Source organism: Bufo gargarizans, chromosome 8 (genome assembly GCF_014858855.1).
Source record: "Bufo gargarizans isolate SCDJY-AF-19 chromosome 8, ASM1485885v1, whole genome shotgun sequence".
NCBI lineage: Eukaryota > Metazoa > Chordata > Amphibia > Anura > Bufonidae > Bufo > Bufo gargarizans.
The window spans coordinates 90,155,196-90,167,602 of NC_058087.1; the positions used below are offsets into that span (position 1 = coordinate 90,155,196).

At 40.4% G+C, this 12,407-nt stretch overlaps 1 protein-coding gene across 1 annotated transcript in view; it reads right to left on the minus strand.

The window, feature by feature from the left end:
• PLEKHM3 (pleckstrin homology domain containing M3) overlaps positions 1 to 12,407 on the minus strand; it is a 244,825-nt gene that overhangs the window by 65,946 nt on the left and 166,472 nt on the right. Inside the window, exon 6 of the mRNA XM_044303895.1 lies at positions 5,122 to 5,185. Within this exon, the coding sequence (XP_044159830.1) occupies positions 5,122 to 5,185 (64 nt within the window). The remainder of the gene's footprint in view (positions 1 to 5,121; positions 5,186 to 12,407) is intronic.

Below are 12,407 nucleotides of genomic sequence, written 5' to 3' on the forward strand. Positions count from 1 at the left end.
TCTGAGGTACTGTATTGGCCCATAACACGCAATACATGCTGCATTACAGTGGTGATACAGTCGTGTGCATGCGGTCTCACACTGACTGAGGCAAATAACAGATTTACCCTTCATTGGTTAATGTAAGTTTTAAAGACCTTGATACACAGGAAAAGCCCTGTGGTTACACACAATAAAAAAAAATCACTACAAAAATGTGACTGCTGGAAATCCATGAATAATCCAGAGCTCCTAAAAATATACCAGAAACAATGTCAAACTGAGCCTAAGCAGTAATTTGCAAGCGTGGTAGTTATGGTAAACCCAAAAGTGAGGAAAGTGAAGAGATTTCTAAAATGTGGGCTATGGGCCAATAGGAGCCAACAATGTAGTTTAGGGTTGCATTTTACAAAAATGGTTAGAACACATACTTTATGTAATGCCAACATTTCTCCTGGACACACAAGTAGAGGGATCTCATGTTTCACAGCCTTCCTATGCGTTAAGAAAATCTGAAATCTACAGGGAACCAGCAATAACTTTTCAATCCAAAGTGGAGGATCCCTACCTTTGCCTTGCACTTTCCCAAACCAATGCAGTAATATCACTTTGAGGGTGTTCCAGTACGAAAATGCTAGACTTATATATATATATATATAGATCTAAAGCTTATTTATTTCATCAAATACCATCTGCAGAAAAAAGACCATCTAGTCTGCCCTTACATTTTACCCTTTTTACTTTTATCATAGGATACATACAAGGGTTGTTCAATAAATGTGAATATGAAAACAAAATATTCTGAGAAAACGGAAATTACTCCTTTTCAATGTAATGCCCCTTAACTTCAACACACTTATTCCACTTTGCCTCCAGTGATCAGATGCCCTCAGAATAGAAGACTTCTTGCTGCTGCAGGTACCCTCTTACCACTTCTTTAAAGGGCTTCTGTCACCCCCCAAAAGTCATATTTTAAAATCCTTATACTGCGATTTTTCAATATATAGGGTTCTTAGCCTTTTCTGTTGGATAGTTTCTTTAAAAACGTCACTTTTATAATATGTAAATTACCTCTCTACCAGCAAGTAGAGCTCCTACTTGCTGGTAGCCGCCGCATCCACCTTTCAAAAAAACGCCCCCTCCTGCTGATTGACAGGGCCAGGGAGCGCTCTCCTCCTCCGACTGGCCCTGTCTGCAATTCAAATCCCGCGCCTGCATCTCATTCAGCGCCGGCGCTCTGAGAGAAGGACGCTCGCTTCCTCAGCACTTCCTCAGTGTGCCTGCGCCGATGACATCACCTCTAAACCCAAAAGAGAAGACGTCATCGGCACAGGCGCACTGAGGGAGCGAGCGTCCTCTCAGAGCGCCTGCGCCGAATGAAGTGCAGACGCGGGATTTAAATTGCAGACAGGTCCAGTCGGAGGAGGAGAGCGCTCCCTGGCCCTGTCAATCTGCAGGAGGGGGCGTTTTTTTTTTAAAGGAGGATGTGGCGGCTACCAGCAAGTAGACGCCCTACTTGCTGGTAGAGAGGTAATTTACATATTATAAAAGTGCCGTTTTTAAAGAAACTAGCTAACAGAAAAAGGTAAGAGCCCTATATATTGAGAAATCACAGTATAAGGATTTTAATTAGCCTAAAAAAAAAAATATGACTTTTGGGGGGTGACAGAAGCCCTTTAACTGCATTATCATCAGGAAATCATTGCTCACACAAAAATGTATTCAAGTTCCGAAAAAGAAAGTATTCAATGGGAGCAGGGTGTAGCTAAAGGCTCATGGACCCTGGTGCATGAGTTCAGCTTGGGCCCCCCTTCACTCAGTAGTTTTTGGAGGTCAGGGGGAAGGGAAGCACGTAGTCTTTGTGCTGCCTGAGGCAAACGGCACCCCCCCCCCCCATGCCAAATTATTGACCTAACCCCTCCAGCCAGAGGTGTAAGTTGACCAGCATGCACTTTCTATAATACCGGTGTCTTCTTATGCAGCACAAGGGTCTTTGGGCGCCCTCAGGCTCCTGGGCCCGGTAGCAACTGCTACCTCTGCACCCCCTATAGCTACACCCCTGATTGGGAGCCAGGTCTGGTCTGTAGGGTGGATGGTTAAGTTTCATGAAGCTGCATTCCCTGATAGCAGCATGTGATTTGCGAGACTTGTGATCTGGGTCATTGTTGTGAAGCACCAAAACACCTGCTGACAATTTCCCCCAGTGTTTCTGTTGGATTGCCTCACGTAATGCCTTCATTGTTGAAGCATAGGTGTCTACAGTAATTGTGGTCTTGTGTGGCATGAATTCAAGTAATAAAATGCCTTCTGTAGCCCAAAAAACTGTTGTCATGATCTTTCCAGCTGGCTGCTGCACACAAAATATCTTTGGAGTTGGTGCTTCCATTACATGGACTCTTGTTTGGTCTCGGAAACATGGTGGTGGACCCATGTTTCATCACCTGTAATAATTTCAGAATAGAAGTCTCCTGGATTGTCTCTAAGCATGTCTAAATTCTATTGGCTAAATTGCTGGCAACAAGTTTTTAGCTCAGGTGTCAACATTCAAGGCACCCAATGGGAACTGACCTTCCAATAAATGATATTGGAAACAGTGCTAAGGGTACTTTCACACTAGCGTTAAAGGTATTGAGTTCTGTCATATGGGCTCAATACCGGAAAAAAACGCATCAGTTTTATCCCAATGCATTCTGAATGGAGCAATCCGTTCAGTATGCATCAGGATGTCTTCAGTTAAGTCCCTTTTACGGTATTTGGCCGGAGAAAATACAGCAGCATGATGCGGTATTTTCTCCGGCCAAAATTCTGGAACACATTGAAATGTGTTAATGCCTTATCCGGTATCAAGTGTTCTGGAAAAATTGATTCGTTTCCCGGTCTGCGCATGCCTTGACCTTTAAAAATGTTTAAAAAAAAAAATATCGGATCCGTTTTTCCGGATGACACGAAGAGACGGATATGATATTGCAATGCATTTGTCAGACGGATCCGCATCCGGAAACAAATGATATCTGCCAGAGTCCCTTGCTGCTAGTGTAAAAGTACCCTTAAAATGGTAATATCATATGTCCTACTTTAGTTCTGCTCACATAGGCATCAACGGTTCAATGATGGATATATTGAATCTGTTTTTATTATAGATCCTACTAGATGCAATTTACTTATATTGGCTCTATGGAACCATATGTGAAGTGTTTTCTAAAGATATCCGATGGAAATATATTGGGCACTATTGTTAGCATTTCTATATATGATTATATGTATGAAAATTGGCGGCCTGGATTGAGTATTTTGCAGTACAGTCAGTTGAGACTACTGCAAAAGTAGTACTTTGACTATTCAGTCTGCATTAGCATAGCTGAATTACATCATTATTACTTTTTGTGTAAAGCTAATCCTATGCGGTCAAGAGTCATACACAGCCTCATCTCCATGCTATATCATGAAAGGCTTACTGTACATTGTAATGGTCTCCATATTGCATTGCACTCTATTCTGTTGTGTACAAAGGCCAGAAATATTAAATATAATGGAGCTCCTCAGTATTGTGACCATACAAACATGTACTTAATGATCTGGGGACTGTAGTTGTCTCAGAGGCCCAAGTTGCAATTGAAAAAATGTTATCATGCTAATGGTGGCCTCCAGTCCCTCAAACAAGCAAATATAAATAAAATGTTTTGAGTATGAAGAGAAATTGTTAATATATATTCAATGACAATTCTATCACTTTCTGTCCAGTAATTAAGTTTGCAACACTGCCAGGGATCAGGCAGCTAACGATGATTTAGTGCTGTTTTAATGTTAGCCCCAATGCTGCATTACAGCCCATTACGCCGAGAGAATTGTGAGGCTAGAAATGGCTTGGTGAGCATAATACAATCATCACTAGCAGGGCAGTATATAGGAGCTGTCAAGCTTTGTCTTTCTGCTTGTTAAATCTGAAAACGTCTAATTAGTTATCATGCTTGCTAAGGGCTGTGAACAATAGGGAGTAAGGAATGGGAGGTAGAATTGGGGGCTGGTGGAGTAGACTGCCAAAGCATCTTTGGCTTGGTCTCCTCTCTGAACTTAGGTCAAGCCTCTGATGCAGCGTGTGAGCACAGTGCTGCTGTCCCATTCTTGTTGGGCCAAGCTGTCTCAATGGGAAACTAGGGTCCTGCTGAGAACCTCTAATCAGCAAGTGAAGTACAAGAGCAACGAAACATCATCACCTGTTGATAAACAGCTTTGTTGGTTAAAGGGCAACTATGCTACACAACGTCTCCACATCTGCAGATCTATTGTCCAAAACGTCCACTGTACAATGTTAACAGTTCAAACAGCTTTGTGAATTTGTAGTACAACAAAGATCCTTATGATCTGCATGTTTGGGTCAAAACTAAAGGTCAAGCTGAGTTTTGAGGTACAGTGTTTAAAATTCTTAATGCTAATGTCTGCATGGCTTGACTTTGTCAAATCGAAAAATACTGAAGAACAATGTAGCACTGAAGAACTGTTTTCACTAATGGTAAAGAAAAAGGGAAACAAAGCAAAAGATGTAATGTGAAGAAAAGTAATGCATTGTCCTAATTACACATGAGTCCATTAAACCTTCCTTGAGAACTTCTTTAAAGGCCAGAGTACTTTCAATTTACCTATGACACATGCACTCTCTTTCCACTTAATTGTCTGGAACATATATTTTTAGTACATTAAAAAATACATATAAACATAATATTGTCCAAAAAGAGTGGCTTCTATTTATTTGACTTGGCAAAGGCTTGAAAACCTTATGCCACACTGTGAGGAACATATGAAAAATTGTCTGCAGGCCACAGCTCGTGGAAACCAAATCCAAATCTCCACTAGAGTAGGCTGAGTAATTCATTTCAATTTCCACAATGATAGGAGGGGAGTGCAGACAGGGTGAAGGAAATCAACCAAGATGCAAGAAGTTACTCTAGTTAAAAGAAAGTCTCTGGTGCATACTTGACAACAGTCCAAAATTTGTCAGGACAATCTCATGAACCAGATGGAAGTAGTAAGTAATAAGGTAATGGCATAGTAAAAAATGGAAAAACGGGATGGAAAGCACTGAACAGTATAATACTACTTCATGTTAAAACCATGTAATATAAATAATAAAAACTCATAACGTACCTGCTGCAGGTCTGCGAGGGAGTATAGGTGGATTTGCTGAAAAAGATATTCACGAGGGAAAATTCTGGAAAAAAAAAAAAAACAATTTAGAGATTAAGTGAACATCAATATGAGTTTGTTGAAAATCTCATTCCTAAGTCACAGTCATTTAAACAGACTCGATCCCCTTTTGCTACTCCAACAGCCTCCACAGTTTTCCATGTTTACAGTTTTAAATTAGGTTTAATTTGATCATTAGATCATTGGGTCTATCCAGCTTATTGTTTTTTCCAGCAGGTTGAGTTCAGGGCTTTGTGCAGATAACACTCTTTCAAACGTTCCGTTCTGAGATCTGTGTCCACGTACACTATTGTGCTAAAAATTTTCTTTACAATATAAACTCCTGCTCCTGAGGACAGTATATCAATATCAAGATACTTGGCAATCTCTTTAACCCCTTCAATACCGAAGAGGACAGTATACTACTACAAAGGGATCTGGATAGATTGGAGGCTTGGGCAGATAAGAGGCAGATGAGGTTTAACACTGACAAATGTAAGGTTATGCACATGGGAAGGAATAATGCAAGTCACCAGTACATACTAAATGGTAAAACACTCGGTAACACTGACATGGAAAAGGATCTAGGTATTTTAATAAACAGCAAACTAAGCTGCAAAAACCAGTGTCAGGCAGCTGCTGCCAAGGCCAATAAGATAATGGGTTGCATCAAAAGGGGCATAGATGCCAGTGATATGAACATAGTCCTACCACTTTACAAATCACTGGTCAGACCACACATGGAGTACTGTGTACAGTTCTGGGCTCCTGTAAACAAGGCAGATATAGCAGAACTGGAGAGGGTCCAGAGGAGGGCAACTAAAGTAATAACTGGAATGGGGCAATTACAGTACCCTGAAAGATTATCAACAATAGAGTTATTCACTTTAGAAAAAAGACGACTTAGGGGAGATCTAATTACTATGTATAAATATATCAGGGGTCAGTACAGAGATCTATCCCATCAGCTATTTATCCCCAGGACTGTGACTGTGACGAGGAGACATCCTCTGCGTCTGGAGGAAAGAAGGTTTGTACACAAACATAGAAGAGGATTCTTTGCGGTAAGAGCAGTGAGACTATGGAACTCTCTGCCTGAGGAGGTGGTGATGGCGAGTACAATAAAGGAATTCAAGAGGGGCCTGGATGTATTTCTGGAGTGTAATAATATTACAGGCTACAGCTACTAGAGAGGGGTCGTTGATCCAGGGAGCTATTCTGATTGCCTGATTGGAGTCAGGAAGGAATTTTTTATTCCCCATAAGTGGGGAAAATTGGCTTCTACCTCCGTTTTTTTTTTTGCCTTCCTCTGGATCAACTTGGAGGATGACAGGCCGAACTGGATGGACAAAAGTCTTTTTTCGGCCTTATGTACTATGTTACTATCGAGCCACTTTTCACTTTAAATCCCAGGCTGATTTTTGCAAATCTGACCTATGTCACTTTATGTGGTAATAACTTTGGAACGCTTTTACTTATCCAATCCATTCTGGGATTGTTTTCTCATGACACATTGTACTTCATGACAGTCACAAATTTGAGTCAATATAGTTCACCTTTATTTATGAAAAAATCCCAAACTTACAAAAAAAAAACATTTGCAATTCTCAAAATTTCTATTTCTCTGCTTTTAAAACAGAAAGTGATACCTCATAAAATATTTATTACTTAACATTCTCCATATGTGTACTTTATGTTGTCTTCATTTTGTAAATGTAATTAATTTTTTTTTAGGACGTTAGAAGGCTTAGAAGTAATTTATCATATTTTCAACAAAATTTCCAAGACCATTTTTTTAAGCACCAATTCAGTTATATAGTGATTTTGAGGGGCTTACGTAATGGAAACCACCCATAAATGACCTCATTTTAGAAACTGATGTTACAAATAGGGATGAGCAAATCGACTTTGGATGAAACATCCAAAGTCTATTCGCATAAAACTTAATTTTAATACTGTACAGAGCAAGCGCTGCGTACAGTATTACAATCTATTGGCTCTGATGAGCCGAAGTAATTAATTTGCGAAGTCTCGCAAGACTTCGCATAATGACTTCAGAAATTGATTTATACTAAAAACATTTCCGAAACTCGGGTTCGGTTCCAAGGTACCACTTGAAACTGAAAGTTTTATGCAAAGCGACTTCAGATGTTTCATTAAAAGTCGATTTACTCATCCCTAGTTACAAACTTTGTTAACTCTTCAGGTATTCCACAAGAATTAAAGGAAAATAGAGGTGAAATTTAAAAATTTCACTTTTTGGTAGATTTTTTTATGTTAATCAATTTTATTCTTGCAACACAGCAAGGGTTAACAGTAAAATAAACCTCAATATATATTACTCTTATTCTGCAGTTCACAGAAATACCCCATATGTGGCAGTAAATTGCTCTATGGGCACATGGCAGTGGTCATAAGGAAAGGAGCACCATATAGATTTTGGAGGCAGATTTTGCTAGAATGGTTTTTAGGCACCATTTTGTATTTGAAGAGACCCTGACGTACCCCTACAGCGGAAAGCCTCAAAAAGTGACCCCATCTTGGAAACTACACTCCTTAAAGAATATATTAAGGGGGTTCTGAGCACTTTGACCCCTTAAGCGTTTTACGAAATTTGGAAACACTTGGCTGTGAAAATGAAAAGTTTAATTTCTTCCAATAAAATGTTGCTTTAACCCCAAATTTTCTCAAGGGGTAACAGGAGAAAAAGCACCCCATAATGTTTTACCCACTTCCTCCTGAATACGGCAACACCCCATATATGGTGGTAAACTGCTGTGGGGGCACATGGTACGATTCAGAACGGAAGGAGCGCCATATGGCTTTTGTAGCACAGATTTTGATGCATTGGTTTATGGGTCCCATTGATTTTTATTTTCAAGTGATTGTCTTATGTGGGAGCTGATTTTTGGTGGGATGAGGTAAAGTTTTCATTGGTACCATTTTGGGGTACATATGCCATTTTATTCGCTTGGTGTTACACTTTTTGTGAGGCAAGGTGACAAAAAATGGCTGTTTTGGCATAGTTAAAAATGTTTTTTTTTTTTACAGCATTCACCTGAGGGGGCATCTCAGGTCATATTTTTTAGAGCAAGTTGTTACGGATGCGGCGATATCTAATATGTCTATCATTTCTATTTAAGTTTTACACAGTGAAAGCCTTTTTGAAGAGAATAAAATCTTGTTTTTGTGTTGCCATATTCTGAGAGCTATCGTTTTTTTTATTTTTTGGGGGATTGTCTTAGGTAGGAACTAATTTTTAGCGGGATGAGATGACGGTTTGATTGGTAACATTTTGGGCTAAATATACCTTTTTGATCGCTTGGTATTACACTTTTCGTGAGGCAAGGTGACCATGAAATAGCTGCTTTGGCACGGTTTTTATTTTTATTTTTTTAAGGCGTTCAACTGACAGGGTGGATCATGTGATATTTTCATAGCGCTGGTCGATACAGATATGGCGATACCTAATATGTCTCTTTTTCCCTTCTTTAATTTTTACTTTATTTTGAGAAAAGAATGCTTTTTTTAACTTTAAACTTTTAATGTTTTATTTTGTAAATCTTTATTTTTTTTACTTTATTTTTTTATCCCACTCTGGGACTTAAACGTTTGGGGGTCTGATCCCCTGTATAATGCATTACAATACATCTGTATTGCAATGCATTGGCTGTAAGTGTATTACAGTCGTGGCCAAAAGTTTTGAGAATGACACAAATATTAGTTTTCACAAAGTTTGCTGCTAAACTGCTTTTAGATCTTTGTTTCAGTTGTTTCTGTGATGCAGTAAAATATAATTACACACACTTCATACGTTTCAAAGGCTTTTATCGACAATTACTTGACATTTATGCAAAGAGTCAGTATTTGCAGTGTTGGCCCCTTCTTTTTCAGGACCTCTACAATTCGACTGGGCATGCTCTCAATCAACTTCTGGGCCAATTCCTGACTAATAGCAACCCATTCTTTCATAATCACTTCTTGGAGTTTGTCAGAATTAGTGGGTTTTTGTTTGTCCACCCGCCTCTTGGGATTGACCACAAGTTCTCAATGGGATTAAGATCTGGGGAGTTTTCAGGCCATGGACCCAAAATGTCAACATTTTGGTCCCCGAGCCACTTAGTTATCACGTTTGCCTTATGGCACGGTGCTCCATCGTGCTGGAAAATGCATTGTTCTTCACCAAACTGTTGATGGATTGTTGGAAGAAGTTGCTGTTGGAGGGTGTTTTGGTACCATTCTTTATTCATGGCTGTGTTTTTGGGCAAAATTGTGAGTGAGCCCACTCCCTTGGATGAGAAGCAACACCGAACATGAATGGTCTCAGGATGCTTTACTGTTGGCATGACACAGGACTGATGGTAGCGCTCACCTTTTCTTCTCCGGACAAGCCTTTTTCCTGATGCCCCAAACAATCGGAAAGAGGCTTCATCGGAGATTATGATTTTGCCCCAGTCCATTCACCATATTTTCTGCAGAAGATTAATCTGTCCCTGATGTTTTTTTGGGAGAGAAGTGGCTTCTTTGCTGCCCTTCTTGACACCAGGCCATCTTCCAAAAGTCTTCGCCTCACTGTGCGTGCAGATGCGCTCACACCTGCCTGCTGCCATTCCTGAGCAAGCTCTGCACTGGTGGCACTCTGATCCCGCAGCTTAATCCTCTTTAGGAGACGATCCTGGAGCTTGCTGGACTTTCTTGGACGCCCTGAAGCCTTCTTAACAAGAATTTAACCTCTTTCCTTGAAGTTCTTGATGATCCTATAAATTGTTGATTGAGGTGCAATCTTAGTAGCCACAATATCCTTGCCTGTGAAGCCATTTTGATGGCTGCACACGTTTCTTTGCAGGTCACCATGGTTAACAATGGAAGAACAATGATTTCAAGCATCACCCTCCTTTTAACATGTCAAGTCTACCATTTTAACCCAATCAGCCTGACATAATGATCTCCAGCCTTGTGCTCGTCAACATTCTCACCTGAGTTAACAAGACGATTACTGAAATGATCTCAGCAGGTCCTTTAATGACAGCAATGAAATGCAGTGGAAAGGTTTTTTGGGGATTAAGTTAATTTTCATGGCAAAGAAGGACTATGCAAATCATCTGATCACTCTTCATAACATTCTGGAGTATATGCAAATTGCTATTATAAAAACTTAAGCAGCAACTTTTCCAATTTCCAATATTTATGTAATTCTCAAAACTTTTGGCCATGCCTGTGAGATCAAGGGGGCTGGATCTCACAGGGATGGCAGCTGCGATACCTAAGGAAGGCATTGGGCTGGCTTCCAAGCCATCGGGTCCCCATCACAGAAGCACGGGGACCCAATAGACACCCGGGAACCGTCAGGATACCGCACATGCTGCAGTCAGCACTGACAAAAAAAACACACACACACCAAAAGTACCCCTCATTTGTCCCCTGTGACCCTTATCACCCCTCATTTGTCCACTGTGCCCTTCATCACCCCTCATTAGTCCCCTGTGACCCTCATTGTCCCCTGTACCTGTGTGCTGTCTGCCAATAGTGACAGCACATCAGCACCCCAGTCCCTGTCATCCATACTGTCAGTAACCTGTTTTTGGCAAATCATTAGGGTTAGTTAGGGAGTTATTAGGGTTAGAGCTCTTGTTTTAGGGTAAGTTAGACGTTTATTGAAAAAAATATAATAAAAAAAATAATTAAATATTAGGGACATCCGTACTTGTCCCCGATTATAAATGCTCTGTTTCAAACCCCCCCATACCTCCGAACCTCTATCTTCTACTTGTGACCAGACACTGCAGGGTTCACGGAAGCTGATTATTTCCACCTTTTTTTTCTGATGAATTGATAGACATGATGGTGGAGCAAACAAATTTTTATGCCAATCAATTTTTAGCCGCCCACCCCAAGTCATACTATGCAAGACCCCTTCAGTGGACTCCCACGACCCCTTTGGAGATTACATTTTTTTGGGGTCTAATACTTAATATGTATAATTAAATACTTAATATGTATAATTAAAAAAACGTCACTACGGTCATATTAGAGTAATGACCATTTACATCACACGCCAATATACCGCACCATTATGTCCAGGACCAGATTCGAAAGTCTCCTGAAATTGCTACATTTGGAATTTGATAAATTCGGCCTGTTATAGATCATTATAATCTCAAGTTTGCCCAGGTCTACACACCCCAAAAGCATCTGTCTATTAATGAATCCCTTGTGCACTTCAAGGGCAGACTGCATTTTCGCCAATACCTGCCCAACAAATGGGCCAGATATGGCATCAAACTCTACAAACTATGTGAAAGACAAAAAAGTGAAATTCAGAAATTTAATCTCCATTTTCCATTAATTTTTGTGGAACACCTAAAGGGTTAACAATGTTTGTAAAAATCAGTTTTGAATACCTTGAGGGGTGTAATCTCTAAAATAGGGTCATTTTTGGGTGGTTTATATTATGTAAGCCTCACAAAGTGACTTCAGACCTGAACTGGTCCTTAAAAAGTGGGTTTTGGGCCCACAGGTCACTATGTAGTATCTGTGCCGTACAGCACGCCGTGCCTATTTTAATACTGCGCATGTCCTGAAGTCAAACTGACCCCTAACACAAATGTATGGGCAAACTGGAGGAGGTTCAATAGAATGTATGCCCATACATTGTTTATTTCTCAGTGTACACCAAACTTTTTAGCGTGACAACCGGGTCTTTCTTATTATTTAAAGGGGTTGTCTAGCCTTTACTAAGTAATCGCCTATCCTGAGGATAAACCATCACTAGCTGATCTGGGGGTTGCGGTCTGATACCCACATCCCCCCAATCAGCTGTTCAGGTGTGATGGAAGTTAGTGCCGGAACTACACAGCTCTCTTAAATCTGTACTGGAGGGAGCTCATTACTACAGCGCTGCTCCCATTGAAGTTATCTTTAAAGCTTACCTAACCATTCAGAAAACTTTTAGTTAATCAATACCACAGTGTGTATACATGAGGAATAACAATATTTCTGTCCATTATATGACTTGTATCTCACACAGGGCCGTCTTTAATATTGATTGGACCCTGGGGAAAAATCCTGGATCCCGCCTTCCCACACCTTAGCAGGCAATCACGCCCTCCACCACAACACACACACAAAAAATCCACACATCTGGTAGAGTACAGTGAATGACTGTAAATACTTCCAGTTCTGAAGACTCCAGCGGCTCAGGATCAGTGCTCTGGGCAGCTGGGCTCAGGCCGGAAGTGGGCACCGCT